At 60.7% G+C, this 24,790-nt stretch overlaps 1 protein-coding gene across 1 annotated transcript; it reads left to right on the forward strand.

Annotated features, from left to right (window-relative positions):
* Nucleotides 1-1,373: 1,373 nt before the first annotated feature.
* SIGLEC1 (sialic acid binding Ig like lectin 1) lies at nt 1,374-23,755 on the forward strand (the record flags this gene model as incomplete). Its single annotated transcript, XM_084205096.1, has 23 exons — nt 1,374-1,668; nt 2,552-2,643; nt 5,270-5,372; nt 5,819-6,178; nt 6,262-6,558; nt 6,775-7,038; nt 7,782-8,042; nt 8,659-8,958; nt 9,687-9,941; nt 10,543-10,845; nt 12,010-12,264; nt 12,845-13,138; nt 14,155-14,409; nt 15,242-15,544; nt 17,538-17,792; nt 18,612-18,917; nt 19,079-19,318; nt 19,503-19,802; nt 19,911-20,165; nt 20,872-21,168; nt 21,472-21,571; nt 22,481-22,553; nt 23,610-23,755. The coding sequence occupies 23 exons, from the start codon at nt 1,374-1,376 to the stop codon at nt 23,625-23,627; spliced, it is 5,481 nt and encodes a 1,826-aa protein (XP_084061222.1). The 3' UTR covers nt 23,628-23,755.
* Nucleotides 23,756-24,790: the final 1,035 nt, after the last annotated feature.

A 24,790-nucleotide genomic window follows, 5' to 3' on the forward strand; every position in this document is an offset into this window, starting at 1 on the left:
CCAGGAAGGTTCTCATTCCCAGGAAAACCTTCATCGCCAGGAAGGCTCTCATTCCCAGGAGGATCCTGGTCTCCTAGAAGGTTCTCATTCCCAGGAGGATCCTGGTCTCCTAGAAGGCTCTCATTCCCAGAAGGATCCTGGTCCCCTGGAAAGTTCTCATTCCCAGGAAGGTTCTCATTCCCAGGAGGATTCCCACTCCCAGGAGGAAGCCAATCCCCAGGCTGTGGCACAGCCACCCCTCCCTTCCCAGGACACACCCAGTGAGTTTTCCATCCCTTTGGAAATTTTCCCCGATTTCCCTGATATTCCATTAATTTTAGCTTCCCTTTTCCTGCTGGTCCCACCTGGGCCTGGAAAGAGGAACTGGATGGGGCCGTGCACAGCCTGGGGCTAGAGAGCTCTGGAAGCTCCCAAACTTCTGTGGAGCTGGCACAACGTGGGCGGGCAACCCTGGCACGGGGTGAGGCTCCAGAGGCCCCTGGATGTCCTGGAAAAGGGTGCAGGAAAGGGACTGGGATGGGCCTTTCTCCTTCTGGATCCCACTGCTGCCCCCCACGGGAATGCCAGGAGCTCCAGGGGTCCCCTCCGGAGCTGGCAGCCCCCAGAGCTCGAGGGAGGGCACCCCCAGCCCCCAGGGCACGGCGGGCACGGCGCTGCCCGGGGAGGAGGAGGGGAGGCGGAGGCTGCGGGAGCCGGGGCGGAGCGCGGCTGGAGCGGGGTCAGGCTGCCCCAGCCTTCCCTGCCCGGGGCTGGGCGGCTGCTCCGGGTGGGCACGGCCCTGGCACGGATCATGGAGCTCTCCTGGTGCCAGGGAAGTGCGTGGTGCTGCTGGCACAGGGCTGGCACAGATCCCAGTTCTGAGAGCCTGCCAGGACGGGCACGGATCCCAAATCCAGGAGCCCACCGGGACTGGCACAGCTCCCAAATCCAGGAGCCCACCGGGATTGGCACAGCTCCCAAATCCCAATATCCCACAGGCCTGGCACAGCTCCCAAATCCAAGAGCCCACCAGCACTGGCACAGTTCCCAAATCCAGGAGCCCACTGGGACTGGCACAGCTCCCAAATCCAAGAGCCCACCAGGATTGGCACAGCTCTCTAATCCATGAGTCCACTGGGACTGGCACAGTTCCCAAATCCAAAACTCCACCCAGACTCACACAGCTCCCAAATCCAAGAGAGCACCAGCTTTGGCAGAGTTCCCAAATCCAGAAGCCCACCAAAACTGGCGCAGCTCCCAAATCCAATAATCCACTGGGATGGGCACAGCTCCCTAATCCAACATCCCACAGCTCCCAAACCCGGGATGGCCCAGGCCTGGCCCAGCTCCCAAACCCGGGATGGCCCAGGCCTGGCCCAGCTCCCAAACCCGGGATGGCCCAGGCCTGGCCCAGCCCCGCTCCGGTCCCCCCGTGGGGTCTGGCCGGGTTTCCCGGCGGGCGGCGCGGCCGGGGGGGCGCCGGGGCCGCGGGCAGGTCCCTGCTGAGTCAGCACCGCGCTGGCACGGCCGGAGGGGCCGGGGCCCCACAGGGCACTTTCCCACACTGCCGGGGCACGAGGGCGGGCGGTGACCCCGGGTGGCACCACGGGCCAGCCTCGCCCAGCGCCACCAGCGCCACCAGTGCCACCAGTGCCACCAGCCCGGGTGTCTTTACTGCAGGTGGCAGAGGTTGGTTCTGGATCAGCCTCTACACCCCCACAGCCACGGTGTCCAGCTGAGAATTCCTTTGGGAATGTCCAGTGGCAGAGTCCTCTCCTGCCTTTGGGGGCACCTCCCACCGTTCCAGGTGGATCCAGCCTGGCCTTGGGCACTGCCAGGGATCCAGGGGCAGCAAATCTGGGAATTCCAGCCCAGCCCCTGCCCACCCTCCCAGCCAGCAATTCCTTGCCAAGATCCCAGCCCAATCTCCCCTTTCCCAGTGGCAGCCATTCCCTGGCTCCTGTCCCTCTGTCCCTTGTCCCCAGTCCCTCTCCAGCTCTCCTGGAGCCCCTTCAGGGACTCAGGATTCCCTGGATTTTTCCCTTCTCCAGGGGAGCATTCCCAGCTCTCCCAGAGCTGAGGTGCTCCAGCCCTCAGAGCACTCAGCATTCCCAGGATCCATTTTGGTGACTCTGGAGGACAAACAACATCATTCCCAACATTCCCTTTTCCTTCTTTCCTGGTTTATCCTGGAGCCACATGATCCAGGATATCCCAGGGGTGGGTTGGGATCGGTTTTCCCAGCCGTGTCCCCCCAATTCCCGACGCAATCCCAACCCTTCCCGGCAGGGTGAAGGCAGAGCCGCCCTTGATTCCATCCAAGACACAACAAAAACATTCCCGAACCATCAGCACAAATCCCAAACCGTTCCCACAGGGAGCAGCACCCGCCCTGCCCCAGCCCCACCAGCAGGACCCTAAACCCAGGGGCCTTGGAGCGCTCCAAACCCGCCCCGGCCCCAAAAACACGGAATTAGGGGAAAGCTGCCGCTGTCACCACTTCCCAAAATCAGGGCAGGGACTCCGAAGAGGGAAGTGCTGCGGTTTGGAGCTCCTCACCCTCCTCCCCCAGCTGATAAAGGGACGTCCCTGAGCGCGGGGACAGGCGGCTTCCCGATGCCACCACTCCGGAGGTGGCACTGCCACCGCCACCGCCACCGCCAGGTAACGCCGGGGTTCTGCAGGGATGGGAGAGGATGGGAATTCTGGGGGCAGGATGAAGGGGGGGGGTGGCTCGTGGAGGATCCCTTTGGGATGAGCCTCATCCATCTCCTGCCTGGAATTCCAGGAACGAGGTCCAGGCTCGGGGGGTGTCCTATCCATCCCTTATCCCGAGGAATGGTGTCCCCCCACCCCGTGGCGCTGTTTCTCTGGTTTTTGGGATGTGATGGAGCTGGAGGGTCCCACACTGGGGATGTTCCTGTGCCAAAAAAGTGACTTTTGAACTGCAGGGATAGGTGGGAGATCGGGAAAAAATTCCTCCCTCTGAAGGTGGGAAGGTTCTGGAATGGAATTCCCAGATTTGCTGTGGCTGCCCCATTCCTGGAAATGTCCAATGTCCAGGGTTTGGAGCCACCTGGGACAGTGGGAGATGTCCCTGCCCATGGGCATGAGACGAGATTTCCACCCCTGCCATCCCAACCCGTTCCTTAAATCCCATTCAGGGACACCAGGGATGCCTTCCCCACCCCAGCTCGCCCCAAGCCCCAAAAGCGTTTTCCTAGAAATCTCTCCAGCCCTTGGAATTCCGAGCAGCAGGGCCCCACCACGGGCCACTGACCCCGCTGGGTGCCCATCCCGAGGGATCCCCCCAGGGCCCCTCAGGAATCGAAACCGGGAGAAACCCGGGAGAAGAAACGAAACTTGGCACCAGCACGAGTTGGGGGCTGGATCCCGGCTCTTCCTTCCTCTTCCGGCACAAATCCCGTGACAATTTGTGGCCTCGCATCATCCCCCCCTCCAAGCACCCACACCCAGGGGCCACCCCGGCCATTCTCTGTGCTCATAGTCTGGAAAAAAATCCCAAGCAAAGCTCTCCGGAGCGGGAAATCCAGCCCGAAATCCAAGGAGCGGCGAGGAAATTGGATACAGATGTGGGAAAAGGAGGTATCGGAGAAGGAGGGAACGGTGGAGAGGGAAAGGCCGGAGCGGGGGGCTGGGAGAGGCCTCGTTCCTCAGGGAGAGCCCCAGGAGCGCGCAGAGGAGGATCGGAGCTGGCGGCAATCCGAGCGCTGATTTCCGGGATATCGGGAAAAGTTCAGGGGGAAATTATTCTGGTTTGTCACGGAACGATGAGGGGCGAAACCGAAAGGAATGTCAGGAGACTCTCTGGAGCTGCAAAGATGTTTTAAATAATTCTCTGTTTATTTTTTGTATTCCTCTTCTTTTCTTTTTCTTGGTTTCTTTTTCTTGGTTTCTGTTTCTGCTTCTGTTTCTTCCTCTTTTCCTCTTTTATTCCTTTTTTATTTTTCTTTGTATTTCTTTTTGTCTCCCTTTTTTCTTTTTCTTTAGTTCTCCTTCCTTCCTTCCTTCCTTCCTTCCTTCCTTCCTTCCTTCCTTCCTTCCTTCCTTCCTTCCTTCCTTCCTTCCTTCCTTCCTTCCTTCCTTCCTTCCTTCCTTCCTTCCTTCCTTCCTTCCTTCCTTCCTTCCTTCCTTCCTTCCTTCCTTCCTTCCTTCCTTCCTTCCTTCCTTCCTTCCTTCCTTCCTTCCTTCCTTCCTTCCTTCCTTCCTTCCTTCCTTCCTTCCTTCCTTCCTTCCTTCCTTCCTTCCTTCCTTCCTTCCTTCCTTCCTTCCTTCCTTCCTTCCTTCCTTCCTTCCTTCCTTCCTTCCTTCCTTCCTTCCTTCCTTCCTTCCTTCCTTCCTTCCTTCCTTCCTTCCTTCCTTCCTTCCTTCCTTCCTTCCTTCCTTCCTTCCTTCCTTCCTTCCTTCCTTCCTTCCTTCCTTCCTTCCTTCCTTCCTTCCTTCCTTCCTTCCTTCCTTCCTTCCTTCCTTCCTTCCTTCCTTCCTTCCTTCCTTCCTTCCTTCCTTCCTTCCTTCCTTCCTTCCTTCCTTCCTTCCTTCCTTCCTTCCTTCCTTCCTTCCTTCCTTCCTTCCTTCCTTCCTTCCTTCCTTCCTTCCTTCCTTCCTTCCTTCCTTCCTTCCTTCCTTCCTTCCTTCCTTCCTTCCTTCCTTCCTTCCTTCCTTCCTTCCTTCCTTCCTTCCTTCCTTCCTTCCTTCCTTCCTTCCTTCCTTCCTTCCTTCCTTCCTTCCTTCCTTCCTTCCTTCCTTCCTTCCTTCCTTCCTTCCTTCCTTCCTTCCTTCCTTCCTTCCTTCCTTCCTTCCTTCCTTCCTTCCTTCCTTCCTTCCTTCCTTCCTTCCTTCCTTCCTTCCTTCCTTCCTTCCTTCCTTCCTTCCTTCCTTCCTTCCTTCCTTCCTTCCTTCCTTCCTCCCTTCCTCCCTTCCTCCCTCCCTCCCTCCCTTCCTCCCTTCCTCCCTTCCTCCCTTCCTCCCTTCCTCCCTTCCTCCCTTCCTCCCTTCCTCCCTTCCTCCCTTCCTCCCTTCCTCCCTTCCTCCCTTCCTCCCTTTCCTCCCTTTCCTCCCTTTCCTCCCTTTCCTCCCTTTCCTCCCTTTCCTCCCTTTCCTCCCTTTCCTCCCTTTCCTCCCTTTCCTCCCTTCCTTCCTTTCCTTCCTTTCCTTCCTTCCCCTTTTCTTTTCCCCCCTGTTGAGGACTGTCCTGCTTCCAGTGGGATTTATCCCACAGGGATCCATCCCACCCATTCCAAGCTCCTCAGCCACCTCCTCTTGTCCCCAGGATCCCCTGTGCCAGCGTGACCCCGTGTCCCCCTTGTCCCCCGGCGGTGTCACCATGCGCCTGCCCCGCTGCCTCGTGCTCCTGGCCAGCCTCGTCCCACCAGGTACGGGGACAGTGACACCCTTGGGATTGTCCCCTGCGGGGCTGGAGGCCAGGATTGGCTCCGGTGGGTGGGAGCAGGAACCAGGCGGGAATCTGTGGGGTCCCAAGGCTGCTCCTGGGGGGATTTGCCATGATCCCACACTCCTGACGGGCAGGGATGGGGTGACAAGGGGACAGCCAGGCTGTGGGAGCAAAAACAAGGCGCCAAAGTGAGGAGAGGTGAATTTGGGACCCCAGGACGTCTCTTTCCCCTTTTTCCTCATTATTTACGCCCAAAAGATCCAGCTTTTCCCGGTTATCTCCCCCACTCCCCCGCAAAACCTCCTCTCGGGGGGAGTTAATCCCAAATCCCACCTTCCCCATCACGCACAGGCGACGTGTCCCCAACGTGTCCTGGGGGACGTGGGGACACTTCTGCCTCCCTGATCCCCATTTTCCCTGGCACAGCCCTCGGCTCCTGGGGGGTCTCCTATCCCGAGTCCCTGCGGGCCAGCGGGGGGTCCTGCCTGGTGGTCCCCTGCACCTTCAGCTACCCCGCGGACGTGACGATCGCCGACGGCGTGGTGGCCATCTGGTACAAGGACTACGAGGGCCAGCGGACGGTTGTGTTCCACTCCGCCGCCCCCCAGGATGTGGATCCCCATTTCGGGGGTCGTGCCCAGCTCCTGGGGGACCCCACGGCCCGGAATTGCACCCTGCTGCTGCGGGGGGTGACGCCGGGGGACAGTGGCCTCTACAGGTTCCGCTTCGAGATCATCAACGGCGACCGCTGGTCGGCGTCGCGGGATGTGAGCCTGAGCGTTTCGGGTGGGTAAAACACCGGAATTCCCCAAAAATTCCCTTCTTGCCCCATTCCGTGAGGTCATCCTGCCCTCTGCTCTCCATCCCAGAGGATCTGGAGCGCCCCAGTGTCACCAGCAGCGAGGAGCAGACCGAGGGACAAAGATCCACCTTGGAGTGCTCCACGCCCTACTTTTGTCCCAGGGGTGACGTCGTCCTGCGCTGGGAGGGCTACGACCCCCAGGTGTCCGAGGTGTCCAGCCACGTCCAGCTGGACACCAGCGGGGTCAGCCACCAGGTGACCCTGACCAGCTCCTTCACCTGGAAGGACCATTCCAAGCAGCTGCTCTGCGTGGTTTCCGACGGATCCAAGAGGGCGAGCACGGAGGTGGCGCTGCGGGTCAGGCGTACGTGGGGTGGGGACAGGGGACACCTCTGTCACGTCCCCCTCCTGCCACCCCCTTCATCCCTGCAGCATTTTCCCCCTGCTTCTCCCTCCCTTTCCTGCTCCCTGGCCGCATCTGTCCCTTAGATGCCACCTCCTGTCACGCTCGTCCCCTTTTCCCTGCCCCAGGGTGGTGGCAGCCCCCCGTGCCCACCGCGTCCCTCTGTGTCCCCCGCAGACGCCCCCAAGGACACGCAGGTGTCGCTGAGCCCTTCCTCGGGGAACATCGGCGTGGGGGACACGGTGACCCTGAGCTGTGAGGTTGGCAGCAGCCACCCCCCGGTCTCGGGGTACCGCTGGTACAAGGACGGGGTGGCCGTGGGCACCGAGCGGGTGCTGGCCCTGCGGGGCGTGCGCCGTGAGGACCACGGGCGGTACCACTGCGAGGCCCAGAACGCCCTCGGCACCGGGGTGTCACCTGCTGTCACCCTCCGCGTGTTCTGTGAGTGCCACGGGAGCTCTGCAGGGGCGGGACATCGCGGAGTGTCCCACACTGGGGTGGCAGGGACGGGGATGGAGGTGGCCGGTGCTGCTGGAGGTCTGGGAATGAATTGGGGTGTCCATGCAGGAGGACTCACCTGTGTCCCATCTCTTGGTGATCCCAGAAAACAGGGAGGGATTTCCAGGCCAGGACAGGGAGCAGAGCTGGGAGCTTGTGGATATCCAGAGCTGCGGTGGGAAGGAACCGTAGGGATCATTGCCATCCCTGTGGGCACGGGCATTTCCCGCTATCCCAGGTGGATCCAGGCGGCATCCAGCCTGGCCTGGGGCACTTCCAGGGATCCAGGAGCAGCCGCAGCTTCTCTGGAAAGTGCACCCCCACAGGGAAGGGAAGTCTCCTCTTCCCACCGGATCCCTCATCAAAGACAGATCCCAGCCTTCCCTGCCTGAGCTGGAATCCCACAGGGATCATCTCCCCCCAGATGGGTCCCTGTGCTCCCCCAAAACCCCTCCGAGCCCACCCTGCAGGTGAAAGACCCTTCCCCACCCACCATGAGTTTGGTCCCCAGGGCTTTGCTCTAAAGCCAGGTGTCCCCAGCTGGTGGCAGGGGACAAACCCAAATGTCCCCCAGCTCTGTTGTTGGGGTTTCCATCTTCTCCCAGGCTCTGGAATGGGGAATTTGGGATGGGGGGGTCTGTATTCCTGCCCCCAGGGCCATCCTGAACCCGTCCCTCCTCCCTCAGCCGCAGAGATCTCGGCCAGCCCCGCGGCCGAGGTGCTGGAGGGGACGGCCACCACCTTGTCGTGCGATGTCCCCGGGCGGGAGGGACATCCCGAGGAGCTGACCTACACCTGGTACAAGAACAGCGCCTGGCTCAAGGAGGGCCCGGCCCACACCCTCCTCTTCCCCGCGGTGGCCGCCGGTGACGCCGGCTACTACTCCTGCCAAGTGACCAACAGCCAGGGCAGTGACACGGCCCAGGCCATCAGCCTCAGCGTGACGTGTGAGTGCCACCAGCAAACCCCGCAAAACCCAGGAAATCCCCCCAAAACTTCATGGCAAAGCCTCTTCCTGAGCACCCCAGGAGTAGATGAGGGAGGTCAGCCCTGCTGGCTGAATTTTATGGGGATACAACCAATTTTGGCCATGAGGCAGGTGTGAAGGTGACATTAGGTGACATTTGGGACATGTCCATCGCGGCGCCTCCCACTAATCCCCTCCATTCCGTAGGATTTGGGGAGGTTTTTCATGGAGAATCCAGCGGGATAAGAACAGCTCAGGAGGTCTTCAGGGGGGAAATAACCCAGCCACGGGTTGGTTGTGACAATTTTGGGGTAAATCTGACCTGGTGACACACGGGACAAGCAGATTGGGACATCCAAGTTGGGTAGGGGGACACTTCCTATCCCTGGAAGTGCCCAGGCCAGGTTGGACGGGGCTTGGAGCCACCTGGGCTAGTGGAAGGTGTCCGTGCCCATGGGACCAGCTGGGATTTGATGTCCCCTGCCCATGGGACCAGCTGGGATTTGATGTCCCCTCCAACTCAAACCACTCTGGGATTTTCCCTGCGACCACACCACGAGGACATCCCAACCTCAGCATCCTCTCCCATCCCGCAGATCCACCCCGAATTCCCACCCTCACGCTCTTCCAGGAGACCCAGGGTGGCCGGCTGGTCATCGTCCGCTGCACTGTGGACAGCCACCCTCCGGCCACGCTGGCCATCGACCGCGACGGCGCCCTGCTGGCCACCAGCGGGGCGCAGGTGGCCCTGGGCCAGCGGCTCGGTGTCACCGCCTCCCGCAATTCCCTGCGGCTGGAAATCCGGGATGCGGGGCCCCGGGACAGCGGGAAGTACGGCTGCACCGCCAGCAACGTCCACGGCAAGGCCAGCGCCACCAAGGTCCTGGTGACCCGCGGTGAGTCCCGGGGTGACGCGGTCGCTCCTGGGTTTGGGGTGATGGTGAACCTCCAAAACTGTGGGGACACGCAGCCCCACAGAGTTTGGGGGATCTCTGTGGTGGCACTGGGGGACATCGGTGTCCTGGGAGCTGTGTGGTGCCCCCTCCTCAGCGGGGTCAGAGCTGCTCTTGGAGCTGGAGAGGCTTGAAGGGTTTTGTTTCCCAAAATGCCAAAAATGGGTAAATTTATCCAAATTTTTCTGCCCCATCCGTCCCCACCAGTCACCATCCCCTGACCCCCAAGTCTGGATCATTTGGGGTGACAGAGACAGCAGAAGGAGAGAAAATTTTAAAAAAATTTTTTAAAATCCCCAAATCCGTGTCCAAGAGGAACATCCTTTAGGATCCCAATAAAACCCCAAAAGAGACCTCAAAGTCGAATTCCAGAGAAACCAAACCTGGATTTGGGTGTCCCGGTGGGGAGCTGGAAGTTGGACAAGGCCCAACCAGTGGGAAGAGGGGACAGGGTCTGTCCTGAGGAAAATTCACCTGGATGCACTTGGAAAAAGCAGGAAAGGGCCAGGAAAGGCCCCACTGGCCTGTGCAATGTCCCCAGGGAATGTCACCCCCCAAAGACCCATGGTGAGGGAGGGGACTCAGGGAAGCCCCACAGGGAATTGCAGCTGGATGGATCCAGGGAAGGATTCCCCTCTTTACCTGAAATCCCTCTCCCCCCGCTCCTCCAGCCGCAGGGCTCCTGATCCAGCCCTCGGCGGAGGTGACAGAGGGGACTGCGGTCACCCTGACCTGCGTGGGGACAGGGGACACGGAGGAGGAGCCGCTCTACACCTGGTACAGGAACGGCCGGAGGCTCCGGGAGAGCTCCTTCCCCACCTTGGAATTCCCGTCCGTCCGCGGGGACGACGCCGGCGCCTTCCAGTGCCAGGTGCGGAGCGGGAACGGCAGCGACACGTCGGAGGCTGTCCCGCTCCGAGTGCTCTGTGAGTGTCCCGAGGGAATTCCAAAGGGTCCCGGGGCTGGGCTGGGGGTGCTCCCACCCTGGGGTTTCCCCCATTCCCACCAGGCATGGCCAAGGAGCTCTTGGGCGGGAATGTGGGGAGGGGGAAAAATTCCCTTTGGCGGGTAAATCTGGGAGTTCTGGGGTGGAGGAATGTGGAGAATTCCAACCTTCCCAAGAATTTTAAGAACAGTAAATGATCGTAGAACCACGAATGGTTTTGGGCTTGGGGGGACCCCAAAACCCATCTTGTTCTGACCCCTCTGCCATGGGCACGGGCACCTCCCGCTAGAGCAGGTCCAACCTGGATATCCAGGAGTTTCTCAGGCAGCACTGGGAGCATCAATCCCTTGGATTCTGAGGGTTTTCCCGATGGATCCAGTGGTGTTTTGTCCCTGGATTGGGTTGGGAGGGACCTCAAAGTTCTCCTCATTCCAACCCCTCTCCCCTTGGCAGGGACGCCTCCCTCTGCCCCAGATTATTCCAAGCCCCCTCCAACCTGGATGATCAGGCGGTGCTGGAAGCATCCACCCCTTGGATTCCAGGGGTTTTCCCGACCTCACAGATCCAGTTTTCCCCCACAGACCCCCCGAGGCAGCCGGTGCTGAGCTCGTTCCTGCAGAGCCAGGGCGGGCGCCTGGGCATCATCCAGTGCTCCGTAGAGAGCGATCCCGAGTCCAACCTCACCCTCTGGAGAGGGGACGATGCCATCGCCTGCACCCAGGGCTGTCCCCAGGCCACCAGCCCCAGGGTCCACGTCACCAGGTCCTACAACAGCCTGAAGGTGGAAATCCGGGATGTGGTGGTGGAGGATGAGGGGGTTTACCTGTGCCAGGCTGGGAATTCCCAAGGAAGCGCCAGCGCCACTGTGGATTTCAAGGCTGACAGTGAGTGGGGACGGGGGACAGGGGACATTGTGGCATCTGGGAATGTCCTGAGGGAGGGGAGCGTGGGAAGGGAATGCTGGGGAAGGAGGCAAGCTCAGGAGATGGTGGCAGGAGGAGCAGAAATGTCACGTGGAAATGCCACGTGTCCACGAAACCCAGACGTGGAAATGCCACATGGAAATGACACATGGAAATGACACATGGAAATGTCACATATCCATAAAATCAAGACATGGACATGCCACATGGAAATGCTGCATGTCCATGAAATCCAGACATGGAAATGTCACATGGAAATGTCACATGGAAATGTCACATGTCCATGAAATCCACACATGGAAATGCTACATAGAAATATCACATGTCCATGAAATCCAGATGTGGAAATGCCACATGGAAATGTCACATGGAAATGCCACATGCAAATGTCACATGTCCATGAAATCCACACATGGAAACACCACATGTCCATGAAATCCAGACATGGAAATGCCACATGGAAATGTCACATGTCCATGAAATCCAGACATGGTAATGCCACATGGAAATGCCACGTGGAAATGCCACATGGAAATGTCACACATCCATGAAATTCAGACATGGAAACGCCACATGGAAATGCCACATGTCCATGAAATCCAGACGTGGTAATGCCACATGGAAATGCCACGTGGAAATGCCACATGAAAATGTCACACATCCATGAAATTCAGACATGGAAATGCCACATGGAAATGCCACATGGAAATGTCACACATCCACGAAACCCAGACATGGAAATGCCACATGTCCACAAAACCCAGACATGGAAATGTCACATGTCCATGAAATCCAGACATGGTAATGCCACATGGAAATGTAACATGTCCATGAAACCCAGACATGGAAATGCCACATGTCCATGAAATCCAGACATGGTGGCTTCCCCATGACATTCCAGCCCCTGGTGGGGATTCCCTGGCTCTGTGTGACAGGAACACTGAGCAAAAAGTGGCCAAGGGATGTCCCTGGGCTGGTGGCACTGCCAGGCTCAGAGCTGTCCCCACCACTGCACGGTGGGACCAGCTGGAATTCACCCTCTGGGGTAGCCAAGCTGTCCTTTGGTGGCTTTGTGCGTTTGTCACCCCACCATTGACACCAGACTCCCTTTCCTCCTGCTCACAGCTGCCAATGTCACCGTGTCCCCGTCCTCCCACGTGCTGGAGGGTGACAATGCCACCCTCACCTGTCACCTGAGCAGCGGCTCCACGGCTGTCCCCAACATCACCTGGTACCACAACGGGCAGCAGATCTCCACGGGCTCGGCCGCCTCGCTGGTGCTGCAGCCGGTGGCCAGCCGGGACACCGGGCTCTACCGGTGCCGGGCCAGCACCGCCGGCGGCAGCCGGAGCTCCCCCGACGTCCTCCTGGAAGTGCTGTGTGCGTCCCTTTCCCTTCCCCCTTCTCCCCTTTTTCGTTTCCCTTTCTCTTTCAATTTCCCCTTTTCCCTTACCCCTTCCCTTCTGTTTCCCTTTTCACTTCCCATTCTCTTCCCCTTTTCCCCTTTTCCTTTCAATTTCCCCTTTTTCTTTTCCCTTTTCTGTTTCCTTTCCCATTCCCTTTCCCTTCACCATCCTCTTCTGGTTTCCCCTTTTCCCCATTTCCCTTTCCCCTTTTCACTTTTCCCTTTCCCCTTTTCCTTTCCCCTTTTCCCTTTTCCCTTTCCCTTTTCTCCTTTCCCCTTCTCCTTCCTTTCCCCTTCTCCTTCCTTTCCCATTTTCCCTTTCCCCTTCTCCCTTTCCCCTTTCCCCTTTTCCCTTTTCCCTTTTCCCTTTCCCCTTTCCCCTTTTCCCTTTTCCCTTTCCCCTTTCCCCTTTCCCCTTTCCCCTTTCCCCTTTTCACTCCTCCTTTTCCCTTTCCCCCTCCTCCCACCCTTTCCCAGAACCCCAGAGCAGTGACCCCTCCCCAGGACCGCTCTCCCGATGGGATTTCCAGCCTCTCATCCCATTCCCCCTCGCAGACCCCCCTCGGGACCCTCTCCTGACGGCTTTCCTGGAGGCCGAGCAGGGCTCCCTGGCCATCTTCCAGTGCTCCGTGGCCAGCAACCCCCCGGCCCAGCTGGCCCTGCTCCGTGACCAGGAGCTGGTGGCCACCAGCGCCGGCGGGAGCAGCCCACGGGTCACCGTCTCCGCTGTCCCCAACTCGCTGCGGGTGGAGATCCGGGAGGTGACACCGGCCGACGACGGCAGCTACCGGTGCACGGCCACCAACGCGCACGGCTCTGCGGAGCGACGGCTCTATCTGCGCGTGCAAGGTGGGCAGCCCGGGATTCGGGGGTTGGAGTGGCCCGTCCCATGGGAATGACCTCGTGTCTGAACTCCTAATGCCACCAGATCCCTCCCAGTGCCACCAGATCCCTCCTAGGGACCAGAGCGGCCCATCCCATGGGAATGACCTCGTATCTGTGCTCCCAGTGCCACCAGATCCCTCCCAGTGTCACCAGATCCCTCCCAGTGCCTCCAGATCCCCCCGAGTGCCACCAGATCCTCCCAGTGCCACCAGATCCCTCCAAGGGACCAGAGCAGCCCATCCCATGGGAATGACCTCATGTCTGTGCTCCCAGTGCCACCAGATCCCACCCAGTGCCACCGGACCCCTCCCAGCGATCAGAGTGGCCCATCCCATGGGAATGACCTCATGTCTGTGCTCCCAGCGCCACCAGATCCCACCCAGTGACACCAGATCCCTCCCAGGGATCAGAGCAGCCCCTCCCATGGGAATGACCATGTGTCTGTGCTCCCAGCGCCACCAGATCCTCCCAGTGCCACCAGGTCCCTCCCAGGCATCAGAGTGGTCCATACCATGGGAATGACCTCATGTCTGAACCCCTAATGTCACCAGATCCCTCCCAGTGCCACCAGATCCCTCCTAGGGACCAGAGCGGCTCATCCCATGGGAATGACCTCGTGTCTGTGCTTCCAGTGCCACCAGATCCTCCCAGTGCCACCAGATCCCTCCCAGGGTTTGGAGCAGTTCATCCCATGGGAATGACCTGGTGTCTGTGATCCCAGTGCCACCAGATCCCTCCCAGTGCCACCAGATCCCTCCCAGTGCCACCCCCTGTGTTCCAACACCTCAGCCCTGGCCGTCTCCAGGAGGAGTTGGGGACACCCTAAGGGGACAGGGAGCACCAATATGGCATTGGAGCTGTCCCAAATCCTTGGACAGAGTGGGAATCTCGCACCCCACAGGTTATGGAAGTGACGAGGGGACACCGGCAGCGCCGAGCTCTGCCCTGTCCCCTCTGAGCTGGCACTGTCCCTGCTCCAGCCACCCGAGTCCTGATCTCACCGTCCTCGGAGGTGCTGGAAGGTGACAACGTGTCCCTGATGTGCCAGGTGGCCGGGGAGCCACCGGGTGACACCGTCTACTCCTGGTACAAGGACAGCAAGTGGCTGCAGGAGGGTCCTGACAGTGTCCTCGTGCTGTCCCGTGTCACCAGCGCTGCCACCGGGCTCTACCACTGCCGGGCCCAGGGCGCCACAGGGACCAGCGTGTCCCCCGGTGTCACCCTGAGCGTCTGCTGTGAGTGGGACCCGCCAGGGGACCGAGGGGACAGGTGGATGGATGGATGGATGGATGGATGGATGGATGGATGGATGGATGGATGGATGATGGATGATGGATGGATGATGGATGGGTGGATGATGGATGGATGGATGGATGGATGATGGAACAGAACTGGGATGGGAGGGAAGTGGGATGATTTGGAATGAGATGGAATTGAGATGAAATGGGGTGGGATAAAATGAGATGGGGAGGGAATGCCATGGGATGGAATGGGATGGGGTGGGAAGGAATTGGGATGGGATGGGATGGGATGGGATGGGATGGGATGGGATGGGATGGGATGGGATGGGATGGGATGGGATGGGATGGGGATGCTGGGATGGTGCCACAGTGACACCGGAGTGGGATGGTTCCAATGCGATAGTGCCAGGGTGGGATGGTACCAGCAGGATGGCACTGGTGGGATGTTGTAGATGGCATGATACCAGTGGGATGGGATGGGATGGGATGGGATGGGATGGGATGGGATGGGATGGGATGGGATGGGATGGGATGGGATGGGATGGGATGGAATGTTGCCAGTGGGATAGTGCCAACATGGGATGGGGTGGGATGGGATGGGATGGGATCCATGGGATCCATGGGATGGGATGGTCCCAATGAAGTAGTGCCAATGGGATGGTGCCATTGGGATGGGATTATACCACTGGAACAAAGCCACTGGGATGGTGCCAACAGGATGGCACCGCTGGAATGGTGCCACTGGAATGGCACCAATGGGATGGCACCTCGCTGGCTCCCGGGGGTCTCTGGGTGCACCCTCAGGTGTCCCCCACCCTCCCAGCAGACCCCCCCCGGGCGCCGGTGCTCAGCACCTTCCTGGAGCCCCCGTGGGGCCAGCGCGGGATCCTGGAGTGCTCCGTGGACAGCTCCCCGCCGGCACAGCTGGCCCTCTTCAAGGACGGGGCCCTGGTGGCCTCCACGGCGCTGTCACCGCCTGTCCCCCGGCCGCGGCTCAGCGTCACCTCGGCCACCAACGCGCTGCGTGTCCGCGTCCACCCCGTGCAGCTGCAGGACGAGGGCGAGTACCGGTGTGTGGCCACCAACGCCCACGGCAACGCCAGCGCCAGCGGGAACTTCTCCGGAGGCGGTGAGTCACCGGGAATGGGATGGGATGGGATGGGATCCATGGGATGGGATGGGATGGGATGGGATGGGATGGGATGGGATGGGATGGGATGGGATGGGATGGGATGGGATGAGATGGGATGGGATGGGATGGGATGGGATCCATGGGGTGGGATGGGATGGGATCCATGGGGTGGGATGGGATGGGATCCATGGGATGGGATCCATGGGATGGGATCCATGGGATGGGATGGGATGGGATGGGATGGGATGGGATGGGATGGGATGGGATGGGATGGGATCCATGGGGTGTGATCCATGGGATGGGATCCATGGGGTGGGATCCATGGGATGGGATGCGATGGGATCCATGGGATGGGATGGGATCCATGGGATGGGATCCACAGGACGGGATGGGATGGGATCCATCAGATGGGATCCATGGGATGGGAATGGGATCCCTAGGATGGGAATGGGAATGGGAATGGGAATGGGAATGGGAATGGGAAGGCGATGGAGAGCTGCGGGCAGCAGATGGAATGATGGGATTGGGGTTATGGTGATGAGATGAAGGGATGAGAATGGGGGAGGGAGTGTGGAGAGCAGCTGGAATAGGATGGACAGGATAAAAATGGGGGGAAAAATGGGGAAAATCCGTGTTTATGGGGCTGAAGGTATTCCCAGAGAGCTGCAGGTGTCCTGGGCATGTGGCAAAGGGACAGGGCTCTGCTTGGACGGGATTCCAAGGGCTGGCTTTGCCGTGTCCATCCACGGCACTGCCCTGCTGCCGTCACCCCAGGAATCATGGAGCCACGGAATCATGGAATGGTTTGGGTTGGGAGAAACCTTAAATCCCATCAATCCCACCCCTGCCATGGACAGGGACGCCTTCCCCTATCCCAGGCTGCTCCAAGCCCTGTCCAACCTGACCTTGCCCACTTCCAGGGATGGAGCATCCCAAAGAAATCCATGGGAACACCATGGGAATGGTGTCACCTGTGGGTTGTGGTGGCCCTTCCCTCTTTCTACTGCCCTGCAACTCCCTGCCTTTCCTACCCTGGAAATTGAGGGATCCCCACTTCTTCCTGGAAGTGAGGGATCCCCACTTTTTCCTGGAAATTGAGGGATGCCCACTTCTTCCTGGAAATTGAGGGATCCCCACTTTTTCCTGGAAAGTGAGGGATGCCCACTTCTTCCTGGAAATTGAGGGATCACCATTTTTCCTGGAAATTGAGCGATCACCACTTTTTCCTCGAAACTGAGGGGTCACCACTTTTTCCTGGAAATTGAGGGATCACCATTTTTCCTGGAAAGTCAGGGATCACCACTTTTTCCTGGAAAGTCAGGGATCACCATTTTTCCCTGGAAATTGAGTGATCACCAGTTTTTCCTGGAAACTGAGGGATCCCCACTTCTTCCTGGAAATTGAGGGATCACCATTTTTCCTGGAAATTGAGAGATCACCACTTTTTCCTGGAAAGTCAGGGATCACCACTTTTTCCTGGAAATTGAGGGATCCCCACTTCTTCCTGGAAAGTCAGGGATCACCACTTTTTCCTGGAAAGTCAGGGATCACCATTTTTCCCTGGAAATTGAGTGATCACCAGTTTTTCCTGGAAACTGAGGGATCCCCACTTCTTCCTGGAAATTGAGGGATCACCATTTTTCCTGGAAATTGAGAGATCACCACTTTTTCCTGGAAAGTGAGGGATCACCATTTTTCCTGGAAATTGAGAGATCACCACTTTTTCCTGGAAATTGAGGGATCCCCACTTCTTCCTGGAAAGTCAGGGATCACCACTTTTTCCTGGAAATTGAGGGATCACCACTTTTTCCTGGAAATTGAGCAATCACCATTTTTCCTGGAAATTGAGCGATCACCACTGTTTTCTGAAAGTCAGGGATCACCATTTTTCCTGGAAATTGAGGGATCACCATTTTTCCTGGAAATTGAGCAATCACTGCTTTTTCCTGGAAACTGAGCAATCCCCACTTTTTCCTCCCCTCCCACGCAGCCGCCCGGGTCTGGATCTGGCCGTCCCCAGACGTGCGGGAAGGGGACACTGCCACCCTCACCTGCGCGGTGGCAGGAGGGGACCGGGAGGTGCTGAGCTACACCTGGTACCGGAACCAGGTGTGGCTGGGCACCGGCTCTTCCCAAAATCTCACCCTCCCCGGGGTCACCGCCTCCGACGCCGGCTCCTACCAGTGCTCCGTACGGACCCCGGCCTGGAACCACAGTGCCACCCCTGCCACCCTCAACGTCCTCTGTGAGTCCCCAAGGGCACCTCCGTGTCACTTGGTGTCACCCCTCGGTCGGTTCGTGTGGCTGAGGTGGGGCACTAAGGCCTGGTTTAATCTGGGGGGATTCATTAATTAATTAGGGGGGGTTAAAAAAATGTATTTCAGAGGACAATTAAGCCAAGCGTTGCACCCCAGACCTGCCCAGAGACCCCAGAACCTTCTCCAAGTTTCCTTGTGCTCCACACCAAACCCAGCAGGAAAATCCTTGGCTTTAATGCTGGATTTAGGACTTTTTTTTTTTATCCCTGACTGGGAAAATGAAAACCAGACTTTGCTTAAAAAGGACAAAAAAAATGTTGTTGCGAGTCAGAACGTGAGAATTTTTTTTCCCCTTTTTAATGAGAAAAAGATGGTGTTAATCTATAAATCTTCCTGATGGATGTGGGACAGAGGTTCTGGAGCATGGGGAATCCCTGGCATGAAGGGTTGGAGCAGCAGGAAAAGCTGAGGCAGCTGGGAAAGGGGCTTAGCCTGGAGAAAAGGGGGATCGGGGGGACCTTGCACAACTCCCTGCCAGGAGGGGACAGCCAGGGGGGTCAGGAACAGGGACAGGACAAAGGGACACGGCCTGAAGCTGTGCCAGGGGAGGTTTTGGTTGGATACTGGGAATTTCGGTCGGATATTGGGAATTTTGGAATTTCCCCTCCTGGAAAGCACAGCGCTGGAGTTCCATCCCTGGGATGTGGCGCCTGGGGGGGACACCTGGACTCGATGAGCTCAGAGGGCTTTCCCAGCCCAACCAACTCCATGATGATCCCGTTCCCCCCGTTCTTCCCGCCCCGCAGACCCCCCCAGGAACCTGCGGCTGCAATCCTTCGTGGAGAGCAGCCAGGGGACGGCCACCATCCTGCTGTGCGCCGTGGACAGCCACCCCCCGGCCCAGCTCACCCTGCTCAGGGCGGGACACCTGGTGGCCTCCAGCCCCGCCAGAGGAGGTGACAGCCCCCGGCAGAGCATCCGAGTGTCCCCTTCTCCCAACGCGCTGCGCTTGGAATTCCGGGAAGCCTCGGAGGAGGATGAGGGCGAATACGAGTGCCAGGCACGGAGCGCCCTCGGGGACACCCACGCGTCCCTCACGCTCCGGCTGCAAGGTGAGGAGGGGGACAAGGGCTTGGGGACACTGCCAGGGGGGCGTGGAAGGGTGCAGGATTTGGGGTATCCGATTTTGGAGGAGCTGGAGGTTGGGGACACCAATTTGGGGCTGGGGGCTTCAAAGGGAAAAAGTGACCAAAATCCTCTCCACTCCCCGCAGCCACCAGGGTGCTGGTGCGACCCTCGGCCGAGGTGGCGGAGGGGACAGAGGTGACCCTGACCTGCCAGGCCCCTCACGCGCAGCCGGGGACCCTCTACACGTGGTTCAAGAACGGGCGGTGGGTGACAGAGGGACCCGAGCCCTCGCTGGGGCTCCGCGGCCACCGCTCCGACGCGGGGCTCTACGGCTGCCGGGCGGGCCGGGGGCCCCGCGCCCCCCCCGTGGCCCTCGCCGTGCTCTGTGAGTGGGGGGCGACACCTCCGGGGGGGGAAGGGGACGGGAGGGGACACCAGGACGCGCCACCGCCACGGGGATGTCGCTGCCCGGTCTCGTGTCGCCACCCCGCGACACGCGGCGACAGCGCAGCCCCCGGGCGGGGGTGACCCGGGGTGTGGGGGGACACGCACTGTCCTTGTCGCCGCAGATGCCCCGCAGGAGCCCAGCTTTGTGGCGCTGGTGGAGCCCCGCGGGGGGCGACAGGCGGTGCTGCTCTGCTCGGCCGACGGTGTCCCCCCGCCGGACATCGCCGTCAGCAGGGGACAGGGCCACCCGCCCCTGGCCACCAGCCTCGGCCCCTCCGACCCCCGCTTCGACGTCCAGGCCACCCCCACGTCGCTGCGGGTGGGGATGGCGGGGCTGGAGCCGGGGGACGCGGGGCTCTACCTGTGCTCGGCCACCAACAGCCGCGGCTCGGCCACCGCGTCCCTGCGGCTGCAAGTGCCAGGTGAGCTGTCCCCAAGTCCCCAGGTGGCCAAGGTGCGGGGTTGTCCCCGTGGGAACGGCGCTCCGGGAGCTCCCCGGACATTCCCAATGTCCCTCCCTCCCTCCTCAGGGGTCACGCTGACGGTGGAGCCCTCGCAGGAAGTCCCCGAGGGCACCAGGGCCACCCTGAGCTGCTCGGCCACCGCCTGGGGGGACAAAGGTGTCAACTACACGTGGTACCGCGACGGGCGGTGGCTTTGGGAGGGACCGTCCGGCTCCTTCGTGCTCAGCCCCGTGTCCAGCGCCGACGCCGGCTCCTACCAGTGCCAGGCCAGCGGGACGTGGGGCACGGCCACCTCTGTCCCCCTCAGCCTCAGCGTCCTCTGTGAGTGTCCCCAGTGCCCCAAGCCGCGTGTCCCCAGCCCCTGTCACGCGTGTCACCTCCGCAAGGGCGAGGGGAGTTTCCTCCTCTTCCTCTTCCTGCCCTGCTCCTCTCCCTTCGGGGATTTTGGGGTTTTTTTTAAGGCAGATTTGGGGGCAAAATGCTCCAGAACTGAGGAATTTTCTGGAATGAGGGGCTGGAGAATGTGGGAAGCCACCAGGGCAGGGATGGATGGGGTGGGGATGAGCCAGGATGGAGGAGGGATGAGTTAGGAAGCTCCTGGTGAGGTGGGGAAGGGATTTTGGGGGTTTTTGTAGGATTAGTCCTTCAGAAGTTGGATTTGGAGGCCAAAAGCTCCAACCTGAGGCGTTCTCCAGCTGGAGGTGGGAGCAGAGGGCTGGAGAGGGTGTGGTGATGATCCAGGCTGGAGGAGGGATGCGTTAGGAAGCTTTGGGGAAAGGCATTTGGGGCTTTTTTTAGGATTGCGCCCCAAAAAATCAGATTCAGAGCCCACAATCTCCAAGTCAGGGAGATTCTCCAACCTTGGGGCGGCAAGACAAGGACAGGAGCGGGTTTGAATCCCCCAGCACCGGGATGAGCGGGATGGCACAAACCCAGGGCCGTTTTAAACCACTTCTGGCGGCCAGCCAGGCCAGCTGGGGGCTGTCCCCCGCCGTGTCCCTCTGCCACCCTGGCTGTCCCCTCACAGACCCCCCCCGGGCCGTCTCGGTGAGCACCTTCCTGGAGAACCAGAACGGGCACGGGGCCATCGTGCTGTGCACGGCCCAGAGCCACCCGCCCTGCTGGCTGGCCCTGCTCCACCAGGGCCACCTGCTGGCCACCAGCCTGTCCCCCGCTGTCACCCCGGGGGTGCGGGCCACCCCCTCGCACAACGCCCTGCGCGTGGAGCTGGTGGCCGTGGGGACAGGGGCCGGGGGACGCTACGTCTGCGTGGCCACCAACGCCCTGGGCAACGCCACGGCCAGCGCCGACTTCGACGTCCACAGTGAGTGAGATCCTAAAAAATCCCTGGAAGTGGGGAATGGAACGGGGTCAAAGGGCAAAATAGGAGGGTGGCACTTGTGGCTGTGTTGGGGACATCTGTCCCTGGCAGGGTGGCCTTTAGGACAGGGGATGGTGGCAGTCAGGAGCAGCTGTCCCTACCTGTCACTTCCCCCCGTGTGTGTCCTTACCCCAAATGCTGCCTGTCCCCCATTTTGTCACCCCCCCCCCAGTGTCCCCTTCACCCCTCTTGGGGCACCCCGAGGTCTGGGGGTCCTGCTGGCACTGTCCCCATCTCTGTCCCCAGCTCTGAGCCACCTGAGGACCTTCCGTGTCGTGTCCGGGCTGTTCGTGGCCATCGTGGCCATCGGCACCATGGCCCTGCTGGCCATGAAGGTGTGGCCCAGGTGACGTCCTGGGTGGGGCAGGGTGGTGGCACAGGGACCCCGGGGTGGCACAGGGACCACGGGATCAGGGGACAGGGACCCCGGGGTGGCACAGGGACCATGGGATGGCACAGGGACCACGGGATCAGGAGGACAGGGACCACGGGATCAGGGGGACAGGGACACCAGGGTGGCACAGGGACCACGGGATCAGGGGACAGGGACCCCGGGGTGGCACAGGGACCACGGGATCAGGGGGACAGGGACACCAGGGTGGAACGGTGACCCTGGCATGGTGACAAGGCCCCCGGGGTGGTGGGACAGTGACCCTGGAGTGGTGACAAGGCTCTGGGGGTGGTGGGACAGTGACCCTGGAGTGGTGACAAGGCTCTGGGGGTGGTGGGACAGTGACCCTGGAGTGGTGACAAGGACCCCAGGGTGGTGAGACGGTGACCCTGGAGTGGTGACAAGGACCCCAGGGTGGTGGGACAGTGACCCTGGAGTGGTGACAAGGCTCTGGGGGTGGTGGGACAGTGACCCTGGAGTGGTGACAAGGACCCCAGGGTGGTGAGACGGTGACCCTGGAGTGGTGACAAGGACCCCAGGGTGGTGAGACGGTGACCCTGGAGTGGTGACAAGGCTCTGGGGGTGGTGGGACAGTGACCCTGGAGTGGTGACAAGGACCCCAGGGTGGTGGGACAGTGACCCTGGAGTGGTGACAAGGCTCTGGGGGTGGTGGGACAGTGACCCTGGAGGGGTGACAAGGACCCCGGGGTGGTGGGACAGTGACCCTGGTACGGTGACAAGGACCCTAGGGTGGTGGGACAGTGACCCTGGAGTGGTGACAAGGCTCTGGGGGTGGTGGGACAGTGACCCTGGAGTGGTGACAAGGACCCCAGGGTGGTGGCAGCTCCCTGTGCTCCCTGGCAGGATCAGGAAGTTCCGGAGCTGGTCCCGTGCCGAGGACACCCTGGAGCTGAGGAGCAAACAGGACCTGCCACAGGTGGGGACATCAGTGGGGACAGCCCTGGGGACATCACTGGGGACAGCCCTGGGGTCCCCTGAGCTCTCGGGGGTCCCTGCTGGGAATCCCCGGCGTGGGAATGGGACATGGATCCGGGATCCGGCCCCACCTGGTGACCTCGTGGTGCCACCACAGCCGTGGCTGTCACTGTCACGGGGACAGGAGGGACAGAGCCATGTGGGGACCCAGGATCCCCGTGCCAGCCTCATTCCAGAGGGGCTCCACGGCACAGAGGGATGGCGACCCTCCCAGGATGTCCTCTGTCCCCAGACATGGACAGGGTGTCCCCGGCCAAGGGATGGCAACCCCTCCCAGGATGTCCTCTGTCCCCATGGAGTGTCCCCAACCATGGACAGGATGTCCCCAAACATGGGCAGGGTGTCCCCAACCACGGACAGGGTGTCCCCAGACATGGGCAGGGTGTCCCCATCCATAGACAGGGTGTCCCCAATCATGAGCAGTGTCCCCAGACATGGGCAGGGTGTCCCCAGACATGGACAGGGTGTCCCCAGACATGGGCACAATGTCCCCAAACATACAAAGGGTGTCCCCAGCCATGGATAGAATGTCCCCAGCCACAGGTAGGGTGTCCCCAGACATGGGCAGGGTGTCCCCAGACATGCACAGGGTGTCCCCAGACATGGGAAGGGTGTCCCCATACACAGATAGGTGTCCCCAGACATGGGCAGGGTGTCCCCAGCCAATGGCAGAGTGTCCCCAGACATGGGCAGGGTGTCCCCATACACAGACAGGGTGTCCCCAGACATGGGCAGGGTGTCCCCAGCCACAGGTAGGGTGTCCCCAAACATGGGCAGGGTGTCCCCAGACATTGGCAGAATGTCCCCAAACATACACAGGGTGTCCCCAGACATAGATAGAGTGTCCCCAGCCATGGACAGGGTGTCCCCAGCCATAGACAGGGTGTCCCCAGACATAGATAGAATATCCCCAGACATGGACAGGGTGTCCCCAGACATGGACAGGGTGTCCCCAGACATGGACAGGGTGTCCCCAGCCACTCCCAACCTTTTCCAGATGGATGGATCCTCTTGACCCGGTGGCTCTCGGTCCCCAGGCCAGCTGTGGCCGCTGGAATTTCCCCATCCTGGCTGGACCCAGGGACTCCCCCGGGGATCCCCCGGCCCCATTCCAGCCCCTCGTCCCTTCCCGATGGATCCTTGTCACCTCCTCACGTGCCAGGCACCGGTGGCACTGCCGGGCTGGGAAACCCCGGGACAAGAATAAAATCCAACCTCCCGGTGCTGGGAACGCCCTGTTTGTCACTGCCTGTCCCTTTTCCCTGCCATCCATCCCGGTGTCCCCTTGGAGAGGGGGACACTGGGGTCCCCGAGCCACCCATGTCACCTCGGGATGAGGGGACCTGGGGCTGGGGACTCTGCTTGCTGGTGGCAGCTGGGCGGTGTCCCCTCTGGCCGTGTCCCCTCTGGCCGTGTCCCCGCCGCCGTTAGAGGTCACTCTGCGGCCACCAGACCTGTCACTGTTCTTGTCCCTGTCCGTGTCCCCATCCCTGGCCCCCGTCCTGCCTCCGTGCCAGCCCTGGTCCCTGTCCCCATCCTCATTTCCATTTCCAGCCCCTGTCCCCACCTCCAGTCCCATCCCTGTCCCCATCCCCGTCTCCATTCCTCTCCCCATCCCCATCTGTGTCCCCACCTATGTCCCCACCCCCTGTCCCCATCTCTGTCCCCATTGCTGTCCCCACACCGTGCCCTCATCCCTGTCTCCATTCCTCTCCCCATCCGTGTCCCCATCCATGTCCCTGTCCCCGTCTCCATTCCCATCCCTGTCCCCATCCCTGTCCCCATCTCCAGTCCCATCCCTGTCCCCACCTGTGTCCCCATCCCTGTCCCCATCTCCAGTCCCATCCCTGTCCCCACCCCGTGCCCTCCCCCCTGTCCCCACCTGTGTCCCCATCCCCGTCCCCACCCCGTCCCCTGCCCACGGCCAGCGCGGCCAGCAGGGTGGTGGCAGGGTCACGAGCAGGGTGGCAGGGCGGTGACAGCTCTCTGGCAGGGTGGTGACAGCGCGGAGGCGACAGGGCGGTGTCACCACCCCTCCCCCCCAGGCCAGCGCCGCCTCGTCCCCGCCATCCCCGCGAGCACCGAGGGGCAGCGGGGTCAAACTTTGTCACCTGCGTCCGGCTGGCGACAAAGGTGACCCGGCCGCTCCCTCCCTCGGGCTGGCGCTCACCTTTCCAA

The sequence above is a fragment of the Fringilla coelebs genome (genome assembly GCF_963513975.1).
Source record: "Fringilla coelebs genome assembly, chromosome: 4".
NCBI classification, from domain to species: Eukaryota; Metazoa; Chordata; class Aves; order Passeriformes; family Fringillidae; genus Fringilla; species Fringilla coelebs.